The sequence below is a fragment of the Pseudorasbora parva genome, chromosome 12 (assembly GCF_024679245.1).
Source record: "Pseudorasbora parva isolate DD20220531a chromosome 12, ASM2467924v1, whole genome shotgun sequence".
Taxonomy (NCBI): Eukaryota; Metazoa; Chordata; class Actinopteri; order Cypriniformes; family Gobionidae; genus Pseudorasbora; species Pseudorasbora parva.
Window position 1 is genome coordinate 16,480,673 of NC_090183.1, and position 19,009 is coordinate 16,499,681.

General features: G+C 35.6%; 2 protein-coding genes across 3 annotated transcripts; one reads left to right on the plus strand and one right to left on the minus strand.

Moving 5' to 3' along the window:
* Positions 1 to 1,822: 1,822 nt before the first annotated feature.
* On the minus strand, positions 1,823 to 14,542 carry psmb3 (proteasome 20S subunit beta 3). The gene is made up of 6 exons (XM_067459351.1): positions 14,376 to 14,542; positions 13,210 to 13,394; positions 12,999 to 13,106; positions 4,706 to 4,883; positions 4,502 to 4,596; positions 1,823 to 2,438 (listed from the first exon to the last, which is right to left on the minus strand). The coding sequence occupies exons 1-6, from the start codon at positions 14,376 to 14,378 to the stop codon at positions 2,390 to 2,392; spliced, it is 618 nt and encodes a 205-aa protein (XP_067315452.1). The 5' UTR covers positions 14,379 to 14,542; the 3' UTR covers positions 1,823 to 2,389.
* A 192-nt stretch (positions 14,543 to 14,734) lies between these two features.
* Positions 14,735 to 18,658, plus strand: si:ch73-193c12.2 (uncharacterized). Of its 2 annotated transcripts, none has more exons than XM_067458352.1 (4): positions 14,735 to 14,866; positions 15,067 to 15,160; positions 15,251 to 15,338; positions 18,044 to 18,658. In XM_067458352.1, exons 1-4 carry the CDS (start codon positions 14,842 to 14,844, stop codon positions 18,596 to 18,598), a joined length of 762 nt encoding a protein of 253 aa, XP_067314453.1. In that variant the 5' UTR covers positions 14,735 to 14,841; the 3' UTR covers positions 18,599 to 18,658. The 2 variants fall into 2 exon arrangements, with proteins under 2 accessions (XP_067314453.1, XP_067314454.1); XM_067458353.1 differs by having other exon boundaries at positions 14,773 to 14,866; positions 15,022 to 15,160.
* The last annotated feature ends 351 nt before the right edge of the window (positions 18,659 to 19,009 follow it).

Here is a 19,009-nt window from a genome sequence, read left to right on the forward strand (position 1 = left end):
GATTATGAAATTAAATGTGTTTACAAGTAAGGAATAAACAGTGCCGTTGCAGCGACAGTTTGAGAAGGCAGATTAAAGAATATCTCACTATATCAATGCATGATGTGAATCAAAGAAATATGCATAATAATTATAGGTTCACAAAGAGCTCAGATGAATACACATTGTTTAAAAGAATTATGAATGCATGTATTATATTTATATAAATATTTGGCTACTTGTCAATAAATATAATAATTCTATGAATATATTATATTAATTAAAAGTAATGATAATTCGTATAATATAAATATAATAAATAATTAGCGCCAAAGGATAACCAATTTTGTCTCTAACGGTTTTTTAACTATACACTGTGTGTGGCTTTATTGCATCTTTACTTGCAGCTGATTGGTCCAGTTTGGGTTTGCGGTCTCTAACCCAGAATAAAACCGGCTCCAGAGCAGGTTAGCCATGTAGAGTAAGTTACCATGGTGATGAACACTGATTAAAAACTACTCTACCTTTTTGAGCCCGAAAAAACAGTTTTACTCAAACCACAGGTGCTGTAAGCTTTTAGCTTTATCTTCATTATTCTGATCGTCATCTTCAATAGTTATACACTTAAAGCTACACTGTGAGATATTTTCCCCCATCTAGCGGTGTAAAGGTATATGACCATCCAGTGAATATTAGTTTCTGTTCCTTTCAATTCTGATTTCGTTTTAACTCCTACGGTGGGCGATTTAGTCCAAGATTAACATGGCAATCCCTCTCTTCATATTCAACATGGTGCCATCGAGTGTTAAAACGCGAAAGGCGAAGCTTGAATTTATGGGTATGTCCCTCTTTGGCTAATGTACTTTCAAGATGGAGGAGCAACATGGCGACCGGCATTCAAACCCCTTACCCGTATGTATTTTCAATGGCATATTATAAACTTACAAGAATACTTTATTACTTGAAAGAAGTAAATATACATTAATGAGCATATATATTTTTGAAAGTGTTTTTAGCTAAGAATAAACTAAAAAAGTTTCACAGTGTAGCTTTAATAGTTCGTCAGTTGTTTCTTTATCCTTTTAAAATCAATTGGTCTGCTTGTAATTCTTCCTCTCTCCTCCAGGGGGCAATCGACAGACTTTTTCCCTCTCTCAGTCTACAAGCAATACAGGCCTCTCTGCACTTGTTTTTTTCTAACATCGAGGCTCCCCATTTTTTTTTTTTTTTTTTTTTGCAGATGAACCCAAACATTTCAATAATTCAGCACATTCACATGTCCATTGCTTTCTGATGTTGGTACGGTAACATGAGGACACGAAGTAAACAGATGACATTGATTTTTTCGGGTTTTTTTTATTGGTTTTATTTTAATATTATTTATATATAGGACTGTGAGTATAAGGCCTATTAATATTATTGTTTTAACTCAAATTATAAAAATTAATCTATAAATATATTGTTGTAAATTACAACTGTCCTGTGAAATAAAAAATAATATTTCATAGGGATAATTATCACCTAAACATTTAGGTCGAAAATTCTTCACTTTTAAAGATGAACAAAACGTTGTCTTTCTTGTAAACTCACAATCAAGTGTTAAGAATAACTTCTGAATTCCAATTCCTATTCCAATAAAGGGATAGGCCTAAATATTATATTTGCTTTTTCTAATAAGCTCTGACTCTTGGGTTGTCTCCCGATGGTGTCAAGAAAATATTAAAATTGTCAAAGCATTTAAATGACTGCGATACCAGCTGGTGGGTTACTGCCGCTTGCATTGGCCACTCAGTCCAGCCTGACTATTTTGAGTTTAGAAATGAACATCCCCTTTCACCTAAACAAGTATTTACAGCCATTTATTGAGCATCTTCTTATACGACTCCATTCTTTTACATGATCTTTGTTTTATTGAATTGTATCTCGAATAAAGTGGTCAAATGACGGTGATCCTGACTTTTAATTAACATCTTGAGACTACACTGGCCTCTGCGAATCCATGGCCACACTGCAGTTAAATTTGGTTTTTAATTCACCTTTCAGTCAGTCTTGTCTTCCATTTCTTAATACACAAGTCCTGGCATCTGCTAGAAATCATAGTTATTTCTTCTTTTGTGCCAAACTATAAAAACAAAAATAAAAAAAAATGTTACACTGGATCTCAGAATGATAAAGCTCCCATTATTCATGACACTGTTGTTCTGGGAAAATCCCTGTTCATGTGGTAAATCCTTTCTGGTAGTTTGGTATGAATAAACTCGGAAATAAACATTTTACATTTACCACTTTTGAGTAAATATCAGAAATTTTTAATGAACAATTCAATCTTGATGACAAATGGAACAAGGCAAATTCTATTTCAGTACAAAAAAAGGGGTCGTAGGAGAGAAAACAGTAGTAGCAGTTTTCTCTAGTCCATTCTGGCCTTCAGGGTGCGTGTAGTTATCTTATCCTTCTCACTGTGAAATAAACAAATATACCAATTAACTCACTGAATTCAACTAGAAGTGTAAAAATCATAGTCATAGTCTGATTTGGTACATAGTCTGTAGCATACATTAATACATTTCAAGAAATCATACAAAATGAATTACAATGGTTGTCAAATATTATGACTAAATAAGCGTTTGGGTGGGGGTCTAATACTATTTAATGCATTCTGACTCATTAACACGGTTAAAAGAGTTGGATTCTCATGCTAAACATGACCAAAATTAAAAACAAAAAACGAATTGGGCGTATAACGGAGTATTTATGTGCCAAATACAATCCTTTTGGATTTTAACAAATTTCTGGAAGTTTTTTTCCGAGTGTGCCCCGGTATTACGTCATAAAGGGCGGAATCCCTTGAATGTGCAAAAAGGATGTAACGATACATTTAAAAAAAATGTGACGATGTATATTGTTGATGTAAACGATATAATTTGCGATATAGAGTTAGATAAAAAAAAAAACTCTTCTTTTTTTTTGACGTAAAATATCTCATCACGATAGTATCGTATCATGACAGGAGTGTATCAGGAGTGTTTTCTTTAACACGTCGTAGTTTTTGATATTTTTGGACCAAAATGTATTTTCGATGCTTCAAGAGATTCTAATCAACCAGATGTCACATATGGACTACTTTGATGATGTTTTTATTAGCTTTCTGGACGTGGACAGTAAAGTGGGCATTGACTGCATTATGCTCTGGGACTCAAATATAAAATATGTGTTCCGATGATGAGCGAAGGTCTTACGGGTGTGGAACAACATTAGGGTGAGTCATTAATGAAATCAATTTCATTTTTGGGTGAACTAACCCTTTAAGGTTTAGAAATTCTACATAGAATTTTTAAACAAAACTGCATTGGTATCGGATCGTTTTAGTATCGGTATCGACCGGTACTCAGAATTTTTAATATTGGATCGGTTCTGAAAAAATGGTATCGGTGCATCCCTAATTTAAATCCACCCACTGCATGCCTCCACGAGTTTGGCTGTTTTCGGAAAGAATCAGTACAGCGTATCTGCCTTTTATAAATATGATAAAACTAAAGACTCTTCAGAGATATGAAGGATGCGATACTACTCTATAGGTACTCAAGATTAACATGAGATTGGCAGAAACTGTGTTATGTACCTTTTAAGATGTACCTTTATGTACCTAAGTCTCTTCTGCTCACCAAGGCTGTATTTTATTTGATCAAAATCACAGTAAAACAGTAATATTGTGAAATATTACATTTTAAAAAACAAGATTTTCCTGTGATTAAAGCTTATTTTTCAGCATCATTACTCTAGCCTGCAGTGTCACATGACCCTTCAGAAATCATTATAATATGCTGATTTAGTGCTCCATTATTAATAATGGCTCTTATTATTATTGCTTCCTAATATTTTTGTGGAAACTAATAATTTTTTCCAGAATTATCTGATGAAAAGAAATTTATTTGAAATAGAAATAATTTGTAATATTATAAAGGTCTTTATTGTCACTTGAATCAATTAGATGTGTCCTGGTTGAATACAAATATTAATTCTATTTTAAATAATTTAAAAAATGTGACTTCCCCAAAACTTTTAAATGATGGTATCATGGTTTCCATCAAAATATAAAGCAACAAACTGATTCAACAATGTTAATAAGACATTAAAATGATTTCTGAAGGATCATGTTACACTATGATGCGGAGTAATGATGCAAAATTTTTTACTTTGCCATCTCAGGAATAAATATATATATATTTTTAAATATATTCAAATAAAAACACAAATACAGTTTTAAACTGTAAAATATTTTACAATATTATTGTATTTAGGTGAGCAGAAAAGACTTCTTTCAAAAGCATTAAAAATCCTATACATGTCTAACTTTTGACCCCCAGTGTATACAATGAATAAAGGAAATGTCAAAATTCTTAATGTTTTTCAGTAAAAATGACAATCTTAAAACGTTTTGTGGACATATAAGTCCGTTGATTAAAATGTAATGATTTTCATACTATAACTATGGTTGATGACATTTGATTGATACACTTACATGACATGAACAACGACTCCCATTCCAGACACTGCGTCTCTGTCAACAGCGTTCAGCATGGCCTGGGAGATGGTCTCAAACAAATCCTCTGGGTTCTAGAGAACACAATCAGCAGCATAGTCTATCAGTCTACCAATTCTAAATGGCGCATAAATCAGCCTTCATGTCAAATACAGTGATGTAGACTTGTTCTTCTCCACTTACCATGTCAGGTTCCCATAGCGACTCACACATGCCGTACATCTGCTCTGAGCAAGTGCCGCTCACAACAAAGTCTTCTGTTACCATAGGACATCCAATAAGATCAAGGGAGCAGATGAAGGGTTCAAAGGTCTTTGGGTCTAGACCAGCAATCACAGGCTCAATATAGTACGGCCCAAACCTGTGAAAGGGACATGAAAGGTTGCAGTACTGTACACAGTGTAGAAATATTTCAGAGAAAGACAATAGGTGCTGCTAAACATTACATATCCTCAAGTCCTGTTCCTGGAAGCACACAAACAGCACATGCCTTAGAATCTAGCAGACAAATCTCATCTAATATTCCCAACGCCATTACTCACATCAAAGAAGGTTTTATATATATATATATATTAAAAAAAAAAAAAAATTATAATATATATATAAGGGCTGGGCGATATGTTATATTTTGGGGGGCGATAATCGCCTTCAAAAATATCGCGATATCCGATATCATCATCTACTCCGCACTGATCCTGCCCACTCCCCTGCGCTCGCCACAAAATTTTCCAGGCATAAAATGGAGGACAACGCTTAATATCCAAGAAAAGATGTACATCAGTAATTTGGCAGTATTATGGATTTAAACCAAATGCAAATGGTGAACCAGTGGATCCAACAGAGGCTATCTGCAGGCTGTGCAAAAAAAAAGAAAGAAAGTGAACCCTCCGCAGCCATATCCACGTACACTACCCAGTAGGGCTGGGATAAACGATTATTTTTAAACGATTAATCTAGCGATTATTTTTTTCGATGCATCGATTAATCTAACGATTAATTTTCCCTGTCCGATTCGGTTACGATTCGATTCGATTATCGATTATCTCCCCATTAATTGCCTAATAGCAATTTATACATGTTGATTTCATTATCTGAATAAAAAAAACTAATTCCTTAACATTGCAATATATGTTTATTGCTCTTAAAATTCCAAAGTAAAAGACTATACAAGAACAATGCATTCAATAAAATCATAACAAAATACACACACACACACACGCACACACCCTATTTTGAAGTTACTGCACTCTGCCTTTGTATTGTCTGCAAAAAATGTGGAGTCATGCCAAGGCAAAAGGCAGTAACTTCCATATTATCAATATTTGGTTGCTGATCACCATTTACAAAATCAATATAGTAACACCTGTATAAAATCTAATGATCATGGCATTTATTTTGGATGATTTACAATTAATTATAGCCATCTTCTTATTACCATCATGTGCTTTGGTTGCATTCTGATGCCATTATTAAGGACACAATACGTCTTGTAAAGAGTATCTTCATTGGTGTGCAGCAAAACTTACAGGTTGATAGGTGACACTGAATTATATGAACAAGATAAGATTATTTCTAATGAGTAAACATTTGCATATATAATGCAAAGATATAAAAAATAGAACAAATAACAAATCATGTAAAAATGTATGTGATTGGAATAAGATAAATAGCAAATAGTGCCGCTGGTTAATCAAGGGTTAAGTTTGGCTATCACACTCTAATGACAGCGCTGACTGGATCGGATTGCCCAATTATAGGCTAAACAGAGTAATTATTTATTGCAATATGTTTTTAATATGTTTTTATCTAGTAAAAAAATGATACAATAGGCTACATAGCTTAATTACTTTTACATCTTTGAATGAAAATCGCCTATCGCCTAAAAGGACAACTTTTAGATTGACGTGAACGGCAAGTAGGAATAATTCTCAGAATGCTTGTGGATTAAACATCCCCGATGACGTTCATTGCCATGGATTTTATCGGGTTTACAAGAAAAGGTAGGATATATGGATATTATTGCGAACTATAACTACTGATTGTATGCCTGAGCTCACGCTGTCACGGCATTCGAGTGCACACACTCGTGCAGTGGGCAGCCCCAGACTGCCTGAGCGCGCTGAGAGAATATTCTGCATTATGAAAACATGTATGACAGTACACAGGCTACACCGTAACTTAAACGCGGCAGACTTTAATAGATAGTAAAACAAAGGCGGGACACCATAACTGGATTTCGGTACCGTAACTTAATTTAAACATCTGTCTTCCTGTGTGCAGAAATTTGTTTATGTAGCAGTGACAACAAAACGCACGCTTGCTCCGTGCTGCCCGCAAGCCTTGCACTTCTGAAAGTCTGAGGAGTGTAGCTACCATAGATATACATAATAAATAATATACTTAATTACATAATATACTTTATTATGTATATCTATGGTTGCTACTACTCTCCGGCGCCACCATCTTTATTTTGAGTCTGACGAATCGACGCGCATATTTTGCGTCAACATATTTTTTGCGTCGACGTCATCGATGACATCGACGCGTTGTCCCAGCCCTACTACCCAGCAGTAGCGGCCTCGTTTGAGCCCCGCTCTGCAGCCGCTTCTCAAAGACGGCGGATATGTGGTCGAGCAGCAATGACATCGTAAATGTCAATTAGAGCTTAGATCGTGCTCAAAAAATCAAGCCCGACCCTACCGGAGCTTGTGCTCGTTGTGTCCAAGCCTTGCCCGGCCCGGCCCGGCACATTAACTGTAATTATGAGAACGAGCCTGTAATGAGCGAAGCGGACCGGTGTGACTCATGTTAAAACTAAAATTAACGAAATAAGCTGATAACATCACTGTTTTCCCAGAACGACTGGAAATCAAATTTTGCTGCAATATTGTCCTGTTTAACACTGTGAAGCTGCTTTGAAACAATCGTCATTGTAAAAGAACTAGTATATAATAAATAATGCTGACTTGGCTTGACTCAGCTCAATAATCCGCAGGCGCGCTCATGAACCGCTCACCTGTAAAATAATTAAATCCAGCTCAGACATTTATCTATAGCTCACTTTGTTGTAGCCATTAAACAATGTTTGTCTTCTTTCTTTTTGCATTTTATGTTTGAATAGGCCTATTATAATAGTATTTTTACATTTCATCTGATTATGATAAGTGCAAAGATGCGAGTGAGTCAGAAATGCTTTTGGTGGTTATATTTAGTTTAATATTAAGTTTTGTTTTGTAGAAAGCATTCTTTCGTTTTGTTTAAATTGTATCTTAATTTTAATAAAGGTTTCTTTGGCCAATTGCCTGGGTTTAATAAATAATATGCAAATGGAAGACATGAATCATGTCAAAGTCGCCGGAGTGATCGCTTTAATTTCTTATGAACTGGAGCGCGTCTCATAAATAAACCGAAACGCAGCAGGCTACTTGCCTCACAGACATATGCGCATAGAAAGCTTAAAATGTCCACTTTTAAACGAAGCGATTCGAAACGAAAATATGTAATTAAGCAAAGTGCAGTGTTGACGCGAGCAGCTCATGCGTTTCTGTTCAGAATACTGTGCTCCATCACTGCACGAGCTGTGAGTTTAACGCGCATTTTTACATCACTTTAATATATTTTTCTTTCATTTTTTTTATTATAATAATTTTATTCTAACACCTTTATTTTATAGTATTTAAAATACAGGCCTATGGTTAGCTTTTATAGACATTTTCAACCGTTTAAGGTTAAGCTATTTTTTTTCTTCCGTTGAGCTATTTTTTCCCCCAAAGGTTTCTCTCTCGTTTTATTTTTAGCGTTAGTAGGCTATTTTAAATGTTTTCCAGGTTTCCATGTTTGATTAATGTTTGTATTATTAATAGGCTATTATATTTATAATTTAGCCTAATAGGAAATAGTATTTTTAGAGCGTTTTAAAACATTTAGCCAAGCCAATGTGCTTCACTTTGCGCGTGTATAATGAAAACACAACCAACGTCTTATCCATAATTCAATGTTTTGCTTTAACACATATAGGCTACTATGTAATTATGCATCAAAGACACTAAAAAGGTGATTGTATGGTAAGTACTATTTATAATGTATTTGGCAACGCAATGTCCTGTGAGTTTATCAGTCGTCATTTTTATGATGTCGATTATCGTCTGATAACACTGACTGTTATCCATATCGACATATTTGCGAGACATCGTCGATATATGATAATATCGTCATATCGCCCAGCCCTAATATATATATATATATTAGCGGTGGGCCGTGGGTTAACGTGAGACTTTTATCGGGCGATTAAAAAAAAGAATGCGTTAATCTGTTCTCAAAGTTGGGTTGGGAGCTGGGTCTATGCCAGCTTTTCCCAACCAGGTTGCCGTGTAAAAGGTGCCAGCACGCACTTGCACCGCGGTTCATCTCACATCTGATCTTTAATATGGGTTCTTGAAAATAATGCTTTATGTACGTTTCTGCCAATGGATACACGTGCTGGCTCCTCAATGATACACTACAACAACAGCGATGATAAAAGAAAAACGTGGGCAAAGCGGCCTTTCTTTGTAAACTGTTCAGTGCATGCGAGTGCTGCTGTATCTTCGAATATGACCAGTCATTTCGTTGTCATCACACGCGTGAAGAGCTAGAAGACGCGAGGGAGAACTCGTGCGCTGAGAGAAGATTTATCTCTGTGCACTCATCCGAGAGCACGCGAACGTCTTGCATGGCGCAAATTTTGAGTTATCTTTCAAGTCTTGCACTTTAGCAGACAAACTCACACAAAAAGTGAATGTAAACATGTCCATCTTGATGAGTATCCAAGCAGACAGTCTGTATATGCCTTAAAGCTACACTGTGCAACTTTTTTAGTTTATTCTTAGCTAAAAACACTTAGTTCTTTCAAAAATATATATGCTCATTAATGTATATTTACTTCTTTCAAGTAATAAAGTATTCTCGTTATTTTATAATATGCCATTGAAAATACATACGGGTGAGGGGTTCAAATGCCAGTCGCCATGTTGCCCCTCCATCTTGAAAGTACATTAGCCAAATAGGGACATACCCATAAATTCAAGCTTTGCCTTTTGCATTAACACTCGATGGCACCGTGTTGAATATGAAGAGAGGGACTGCCATGTTAATCTTGGACTAAATCAGCCACCGTAGGAGTTAAAACTAAATCAGAATTGAGAGGAACAGAAACTAATATTCACTGGATGGTCATATACCTTTACACCGCTAGATGGGGGAAAATATCACACAGTGAAGCTTTAAGTGAACTTTATACAGTCTAGAAAGACGACTCATATCCTTACATTAAGTCTTAAAGGGGCAGTAGCCTAATGTCAAACAAAAGATAAGGACATCATTCACTGCTCTTGATTGAATAGCTTGTGTAAGTTTAATTAGGATTAATCTTTAATTTAAACAGTGAAATATGCAATTATTTTACATTTGATTACTTTATTCAATTTCTCTACCTAAAAACTAATGTTAGACCTACCTGAAAAACATGAAAAGCATTGTTTATTTTATTAGTATCTTAGAACAATAGTATTTATTTGTGCCGCTGCTTGTATTGAAGTTATTTGTTCTTTTTTTCTTTATATTTATTTGACAGTAGTCCTTTTTTCCCTGAACATAGTAAATACAGAACCGTACCGAAACCATGAACCTAAAACCGTGATACGAATCGTGAGCAATCTGTACCGTTACACCCCTAATGTAACGTATGCAAGAGGATAGCACACACATTCTGAAAGCTTTCGGCAGAATTCAGATGAGCCATTTTAATCTAGATTAATTTCTATATGGGTGACATCAAGCGACTTCAACGCTTCAGGACAGCATTCCGGGAAGGCAGCGCTGCATTTGAACCGATTTGAACGCAGAAATGACGGGAAGCTTCACAACTTTTGACGGAGCGGTCCCAGCGATAAAGGTTCGGTCCTGCTTTGGAAGCAGCCGGTGAGTAAAACTGCTTCAAATGTCTGTGCTGTTGGCTATCGTCACGTGAGGAAACATCACTAAACGACACGATCGCGTGCTTTGTCATTCAAATGCGCAAACGGTTACTCCATTGTTGTTCTATGTATAACGTTACACTAGTCTGACGAGCAAAACCGTTTTGCTTGCTACTGCTAATGTTTAGTCGCATACAATAGTCCATAAACCGAATCATGTCCTCATAAACTGCGAGTAAACACACACAAATTTTGACAGGCCACTAAATACAGTACATACCACAGAGACGGACGTCCTGCTGCTACTGTTTCTCCTGTTCAATTTATTTCAGCCTCCGAATTTGATTCTGGATCATATATCTATTAGCTGAGAATCGATAGCCATGGGTTTCTCCACGCTTGAGGACGCCACCGCTTTGTGCGCTTGTCATTCTTAAGCTCCGCCCACACGATACGCCTCCAGGCGCTCGTTTTTTTCCGGAAAGACTCGGTACTGCGTATATTTCTTTTATAAATATAATAAAACTAAAGACTTTTCGGAGATATGAAGGATGCAATACTACTCTATAGGTACTCAAGATTGACATGAGATTGACTGAAACTGTGTGTCACCCCCCCTTTAAGAATTTTGTCTATTACGTTCATTTGTTATCAATTAATCTAATGCTTTTAAAAAACAAAACAAGGAATTAAACATTTTACCACCAGGGTGCAATATTTGACACCGTACTCAGTTATCTGTGATCTTCTGTGTTTTGATTTCAAAAGAATAATTATGAAGAGGTCACGGTGAAGTGTGGCGTGGCACCATTTTGATTTAAAAACCAAAATAGATCACTGTAAACATTAAGATGCCGTGTATAAGTACAACACGGCCACGACTCAAATGATCAACCTTAAACAAAGTGATCCGTCCCTGGTTAATCTCGGTGGCGGTGCATCCTGCTGGAAAAGTTAGCGCGGAGGTAACTTGTGCATCCCGGCAACGTCAGTCCCCTCAGAACAGGTGTTTTCGTGGCATGAGCATCTCGGCTGCGTGGCATGTCCGTTTTTATTTTGGCTCCCATGTTAACAGGTTAGAGCTTGCACACCGCCTGCATGACGCCTGTCTCAGATGCGGCTCAAGCTGCGCCGAAAACGTGTGCAAGCTAGAAAAAGAACCGACGCCTATTTTTCAAACGACACGCAAGCGTGTCCAGGCAAAATAGAATAGGAAAAGATGTTTAAATGTCATTTTGACACAAATACACATTAATAAATGACATTGATGTTTGAAAGTCTCTTGGTTAACATAAATGCAGACATATGCCTAATTGTAATAAATAAATAGAATTATCGATTTTAAAATATTGCATTTTTTAAAGTAAATATAAGGTAGCATATTTTGCCCTCAATGTTTTTGCTGTATCAGTAGGCTATGTATTTATGTTTAATATGAAGTATAGGGCTTGTCTGTACATCACCTATAGCAGCAGTGCTGCTTCAAGACTTGTTTCTGCTGTGCAAAAATATAGAAATACAGAAACGCATATGGCCGCGCACATATGTTCGGTTTGCCTAACTGAATGTAGTTTAACTGTCTGCCACAAGTTGATCTTGTAATATAAGGTCTCATCAAGGAAAAACGTGCTGTATTTTTGAATTATAAAAGTTAAATAACTAATTTTATTATAAAAATATTAATGATTAATCGATAGTCGATCGTTAATTCTCCTGACAAACAACTAAGAAAATGTAATCGAATGCCCATCCCTAATATATATAAAATGAGGCATCCATGTACACACATCAATGATTGTGCCATTGTTTTGACCTTCTCTGGCAGAAGTAATGGCATTGGGAATACTGGATTGGATTCGTCTGATATAAGGTAAAAAACAATACCATAAATACTGTTCGGTTTCTCACAGAAACTGAACGTTTCGTGTCTTAAGACATCAATGTGACGCCACGAGCCGCAGGGTTTAATATGGATTTTTATCGTATGTCTATGTGTTTTTTTTCTCTTATAGTGGCACTCATAGAAATACACACCATTGACATGCATTATATGAGCAACGGTTGGAGTTAAAAATCTTAATTTGTGTTCTACTGAAGAAACAAACACTACATCTTGGATGCCATGGGGGTAAGCAGATAAACATCAAATTTTCATTTTTGGGTGAACTATCCCTTTAAGGTTATGCTAAGGGGCATGACATTTCCAGAGCACGCTCTAAGCGGTCCGCCAATCACAACACAGTGGGCCAGCTAACCAATCAGGGCACATTTCATATTTCGGAAGGAGGGACTACATAGAAACATGCACTAAACGGGTGTTTGAGACCGACTGGGAAGAGAGGAGCTGCAAAGAACAATATGTGAAAAAAATTGCATAATAGGACTCCTTAAAAGCAAGAAAAATAGGAATCATCACTGCAGGACAAGAGGGTGTTTTTTCCATTGAATGGATTTGCTGTTAAACTAATGCCCTTCCATTGCAAATTAAGAGTAACTAGCAAGGAAATTAGTGCATTATTTACCTCCTTTCATAAAGAAGATTGGACACCATGCTCATGAAGGTCTTTGGCTTGATCTGACGACCTTCCTTCAGCTCATACAAGTTCAAGCGGAACTTCAGCCTTTGAGATCTAGAATAAAAGGGAAAGGGAAAAGCCGAAAAGTATTAAAAGGTCAAATGACGTGCTGTTTAAAATCATAAGATTATAAATGCATCTAACATTGCATTCTTACACTGTCTGTACATCTGTGGCAAGACCTGCCAGCCCGATGAAGAGTCTATCTCCCATGGGGAATAATTTCTGGAAGTCGGTGGTGACCAGCTGTGCCTGGATGCCAAACCTCCGGTCTGATGCTATTGCCACACAGTCCTTTCCCCGCATCGCCATGACGGCACCTCCATTATATGACATAATAGACTAGGCAGAAGACAATAAGACTACTATTAGGCTTGCTGCGATAGTCGGTGTTCAGGCACAACACCGGTAAGATCACTCGCCCACCGTGGCACTATAGTAGTTAGGGATGTGACGTGAGGAAAATTTCTACTTAAGTTTAGAGGATTTGTTTACTTTAAAATGAAAATTAATTGGAAGCTAGATATGTTACTTTATAACGTGTTATATATTGCTTCAGAAGGACTTAATTAACTCCCTGGAGCTGGATTTATGATTGATGGATGCACTTTTTTGAGCTTTAAACTCGTGGGCACCATTCATTACCATTATAATGCGTGGAAGTGTCAGAATATTTATTAATATAAATCTGATTGTGTTCATCAGAACGTCATATACACCTAGGGTGGCTTGAATGTGAGTAAATCGTGGGGTAATTTTCAATTTTAAAGTTAACTAATCCTTTAAGAAGCTATTTTATATGCATTCTGACTAGACATATATATTTTTCAAACAGTTATTATATGGAAATGAAATACTAAAACGTAGTTCTGATGAAAAAATGAAATGCCACTAGGAACACTGCAATTGTTATTCAACTTCACAACTGAAATGCTTATGATTAAAAAAAAAACAGGACCCCCCCCCCCTTCTTATAACGAGACAATTATGAAAACATGATATTAAGCACGTCTGAGCATGAATAATCCACCATCATTTGGCCTAGGCAGTCAAGTTCAACACTGTTAGTTTCGTTTTAAACATGACTCGTTCAAATAATTCTGCATAATCGCACTCACTCAATATAACAAAAGCACGTTGTGCGGGTGGAATGATTATAAATATACGAAAGTAGTTAAAAGAAAGCTATATAGTTTGCAAGTTAAGATAAATTATTTCATAACAACTTTCGCCTGGAAAGATGATAAGGCAAATGAGCTAAAGTGCTAATAAACACGATCGCATTCATCAGACGCACTTGATTCTTCAAACGTGTTCACTTACCATGATGACAAATGTAAATGCAGGCACCAATATGGAGAACTACTATGAAGAATTTATTTCGTTATGCTGAAAATATAGATGCAGACCGGGTTCCACACACGGTGACTACACACTTTCTTTCTAGCGCTACTAGCTGTTCCTGCTCCTGCTGCTCGTGCGTCATTTCCTCCAGAGTCCAGACGCAAACCCTACAGCGCCCCTGCTGGAGAAAACCCTCCGCTGACGTCTCATTACAACACTTTTCTCCTGTACAAAATTACAATCGTGCCCATGTAATATATTATATTGTTATATCGTTTTTTTTGAATTGTGATTCATTTGAAATCAGTCACAGAAACTAATAATTAACTTATTTAAGCCTTTTGTACATTACGATAGGGGGCGATAATGTTGTAATTCATTCTCTCACCCGCACAAGAGAACGAGCAACTGAAGAAAACAATGCTAAACAAAACAAAGAATTGAAATGGGTTCCGAAGAAGTTTTCAAATGCAAGTAGCACGTTTTTTTATGTCGAAATGTATCGTTTTATGATTAGACTGATTTCTTTTACTTTACAAAACGTAATGCTTCAACAATAACACCATGCTGAGATCTTGTAATTGTCAATTAATCGTTAATTGTTGTTAATTCCCTTTTCAAGTAGTGGTAAAAGGCTAAATATCTTTACCAGCCGTCTCTATGCATTTAGGGACTGATGCCAACACGGCAGATCTGATTGTGTGGAGAGTCAGAAACAACAGTCTGTTTACAGGCAGAAGAAATGCAGCCATTAAAGCCTTCGAGTGAGTAAAACCAGCCCTGACTTTATTGAGCGCTAATATGCCTAATACGTCTCCTGACTTATTTCATGCTGTTGATCTGTCAATCTACAGGCTGTATGTGAAAGAGAAACAGCTGGAAGGGAAAGTGACCCCTGCATGGGTTCGAAAGAAGTGGGAGAACCTAAAACAAAAGTATAAGGTGACGTCATGTATGCAGAAATCTATTCAATACAGTAGAAATATTAATTTCCGGTAATTACTTTAAGGTAACTGTTCAGTTACGGTTAAATGACAAAACATTTTTGTCTGGATCTATAGGTATCTTGATATCATGATTAAGAAAAAAAAAAAACTTTATTGATATGGGAAAAAATATTGATAAAAATAACCGATCAGTAAGATTTTTAGTTTTTAGAAGTCTCTTATGGTTACCAAGACTGCATTTATTTGATTGAAAATACAAAAAACAGTAATATTGTGAAATTTTATTTAAAAAATAACTTTTCTATTTGTATATATTTTAAAGTGTAATTTATTTCTATGATGTAAAGCTGAATTTTGTTAGCATCACTACTCCAGTCTTCATTTGTATGAATGTCAAAATTACTCAAAATTAAATAATTAATTAATTCCATAGTTTATTCTGAAATAATTAAATAATTAATTTAATTAAATATTAATTAAATAAATAAATGTATCTATTTATTTTGTGAAATTACATCAAACACATTTATTGTTTAATATATTTCACAATTACTTCTTCCACGCACACTATTGTTATGTTTAAAAATACATTTTTTCATTTTTAAATGTGCTTTTTCAAAAAGCCGTTTTTCATAATAATATGCTGCATTTACGAATGAAGCCTATTTGACGAATCATGCATTTCCAAAGTACGATTCCCCCCCCCAAATTTCTTTTCATAATAATAGAGGACATTTCACAAATGCCAATCAACAGGCAGTGGGCAGTGCTTGGCACTGATTGGATAATCCTTTCAGATTGATTACTTTTTTCTGTCTGGGTCTGGCAAGTGGCAAGGGGGAATTGATTGGAAATTAATATGGCAGAAGGAATTGATCAAGATAAAAACATTGCCTTAAACACAGCCCCAGTTCTCATAGTTTTCAGAAAATTCAATAGAATCAAAATACATTTTCAGTCACATAAGAAAAGAGAAGCACCCTTGATGTTCTTTGATGTCACCACACCACACAAAGATCGATCTGTCATGTCTGTCGGCTCTTCAACTTCAAATCAATCAGCGGAAAGCACATTTAATAATGAAAAAATAGATTTTTAAACATAACAATACTGTGTGTGGAAAAGGTAATTGTGAAATACATTAAACAATAAATGTTGTGTTTTCATGTAATTTTACAAAATAAATAGATACATTTATTTATTTAATTAATATTTAATTAACTTAATAATTTAAGTATTAAATTAATAAAATAATTAATTAATTATTTTTAAAATAAACTGGTGCATTTAAATGTTTTATTGAATTCATTATTTATTGAATTATTTCATTTTGAATAATTTGGTCCTCCATACATTTATCACATGATTCTTCAGAAATCATTCTATATGATAATTTGCTGCACAAGAAACATTTATGATTGTTATCAGTGTGGAAAGCAGTTGTGTAAAACATTTTAGGATTCTTTGATGGATAGAAAGTTCAAAAGAACAGCATTTATCTGAAATAGGAAGCTTTTGCAACACTGTACCGTTCAAAAGTTTTAGATCAGTAAGAATATTTTTTTGGGGAAAGAACTTAAAGAAATTAATAATAAATATTAATAATTAATCTTTTTAATATAGCGCCTTTAAATGTACACCTCAAAGTGCTTTACAGAAACAGATAAGACAAAATACACAATATATGCATAAGAGAAAAAATAATTAAAGAGCAAAAGAATATAAAACCAAAAATTATATAAAATTGATTGAAATGTTAAATTAAAAGCTCCATTAATTAAAAAGCAATACATTTATTCAGCAATGAGGCAATAAATTGATCAAAAGTGACAGTAAAGACATTTCTAATGTTATAAAAAAGATTATATTAAAAAAAATACAGTTCATTTGAACTTTCTGTTCAAAGAATCCAGTTTTAACTGTTTTAACACTGATAATAATCATAAATGTTTCTTGAGCAGCAAATCATATTAGATTTGATTAGATTTGGTTTGAGCATATTAGAATGATTTCTGAAGGATCATGTGACACTGAAGAAAATTCAGCATTACATCACAGAAATAAATTATATTTTAAAATAAATTCAAATAGAAAACAGTTATTTGACATTTTAATAATATCACAATTTTGTTGTTAATTTAAAAAAATAAAATAAATAAAGCCTTGGTGAGCATAAACATTATTTGCCAAAAGTTTGCCGAATCGAAATCATAAGGTGAAACCAACATAAATAAATGAAACATTCAATTATGTAAATAAGTGTCAGTGTCAAGGTCATTAATTCTCTTAAAGGGGATAGTTGACTACCATAGTAAGAAAAACAAACTGTGGTAGCCCATGGTGCCTGAGAGCTGTTTGGTTACCAGTATTCTTCAAAATATCTTCCTTTGTGTTCAGCAGAACAAAGACATTCATTCAGGTCTGGAACAATTTGAAAGTGAGTAAACAATGACAGAAATTGTATTTTTGGGTGAACTATTAGTGAACTTAACTAATTAATGTAAGGTTGGACATGTGTGCCGTAAGTCCCCCTATTTATTTCCCACTGGAAATTGGCAGGTGCTGTGAATTTCACCATCAAATAAAGATATCTTAAATGTTAAAAGGAAGGTTCTCAACACCATACGAAACCAACATGAATACAAAAAGTACATTTCTAATGGTACCTGCAATTCATTAATCTTTGATTATTTATTGCAGGACCTCAAAAGCCTCAGTGTGGTGGGAGGAGACACAGCAATCGCAACCTGGAAGTGGTATGCAATCATGGATGGAGCACTGAGTAGCGAGATCCCCCTCAACCATTTCATCAAGCCGGATCATGTGTCCTCATTTGCTCAGGACGCTCCTCCCATCAAACAGAGAAAAGAAGAGGACTGGTTGATAGTCCTGCGGGAGATGGAAAGGAGACAGGAGGAACGAGAGAGGCAAGCGGCGGAGAGGGAGGACGAGAGAGACAGACGGGCTGCAGCGAGAGAAGACGAGCGAGACCGACGAGCTGTAGAGAGGGAGGTGGAAAGAGATCGAAGGGCTGCAGAGAGAGAAGAAACAAGAGAGAGACAGGCGCTGGAGAGGGAGGAGAGGAGGGAGCGGGAGATGTTTGCGAGAGAGGAACGATGGGAGAAAGAGATGCTGGCTAGAGAAGAACGGCAGGAAAGGGAATGGCGAGAAAGAGAGGAGAGGAGAGAAAGAGAAGCGGATGCTAGAGACGAAAGGCTCTTTAAAGTCCTTGAGACATTTCTGGCCAACAAGTGAAACTTACTGATCGTTACATTCCGAGAACTGCCTATTTTCTGCTAATAAATTGTTTCGCATGACCACCGTGTGTCTAGTTCTTTTGAATGAAAAGTCAGTGTTACTCTTTCACAAATCCAACTAAAGAATTAATTTAGGAATTAGTCAAACCAAAATGTATTCAGACACCTCCAGCATTTTCTTACATTATTACTTGTCTAACTATTAACAAACCAAGCTCAATTTAAGATTGAACGTTGGTGGAGTCTGCTCTGTATTTTTTACTGCACAAAAAAATACAGAGAATACACAAAAAATACACCTTTTACTGCTGAGGTGTTATCAACGGGCATAGTTCAAATGACTCTACACAATTGGATAGTCCTGCAACCAATGAGACCACAAAAGGCATGATCAACAGGCATCGATCCA

Excerpts from the sequence above, each read along its gene's own strand:
- si:ch73-193c12.2 (XM_067458352.1), top strand. The coding sequence starts at position 14,842 with ATGGGTTCCGAAGAAGTTTTCAAAT. Across the intron at positions 14,867-15,066 it reads TTCCGAAGAAGTTTTCAAAT|GGACTGATGCCAACACGGCA; the intron begins GCAAGTAGCACG and ends CTATGCATTTAG. Across the intron at positions 15,161-15,250 it reads GCAGCCATTAAAGCCTTCGA|GCTGTATGTGAAAGAGAAAC; the intron begins GTGAGTAAAACC and ends GTCAATCTACAG.
- psmb3 (XM_067459351.1), bottom strand. Across the intron at positions 13,107-13,209 it reads GCCACAGATGTACAGACAGT|ATCTCAAAGGCTGAAGTTCC; the intron begins GTAAGAATGCAA and ends CTTTTATTCTAG. Across the intron at positions 4,597-4,705 it reads CGCTATGGGAACCTGACATG|AACCCAGAGGATTTGTTTGA; the intron begins GTAAGTGGAGAA and ends TGTGTTCTCTAG.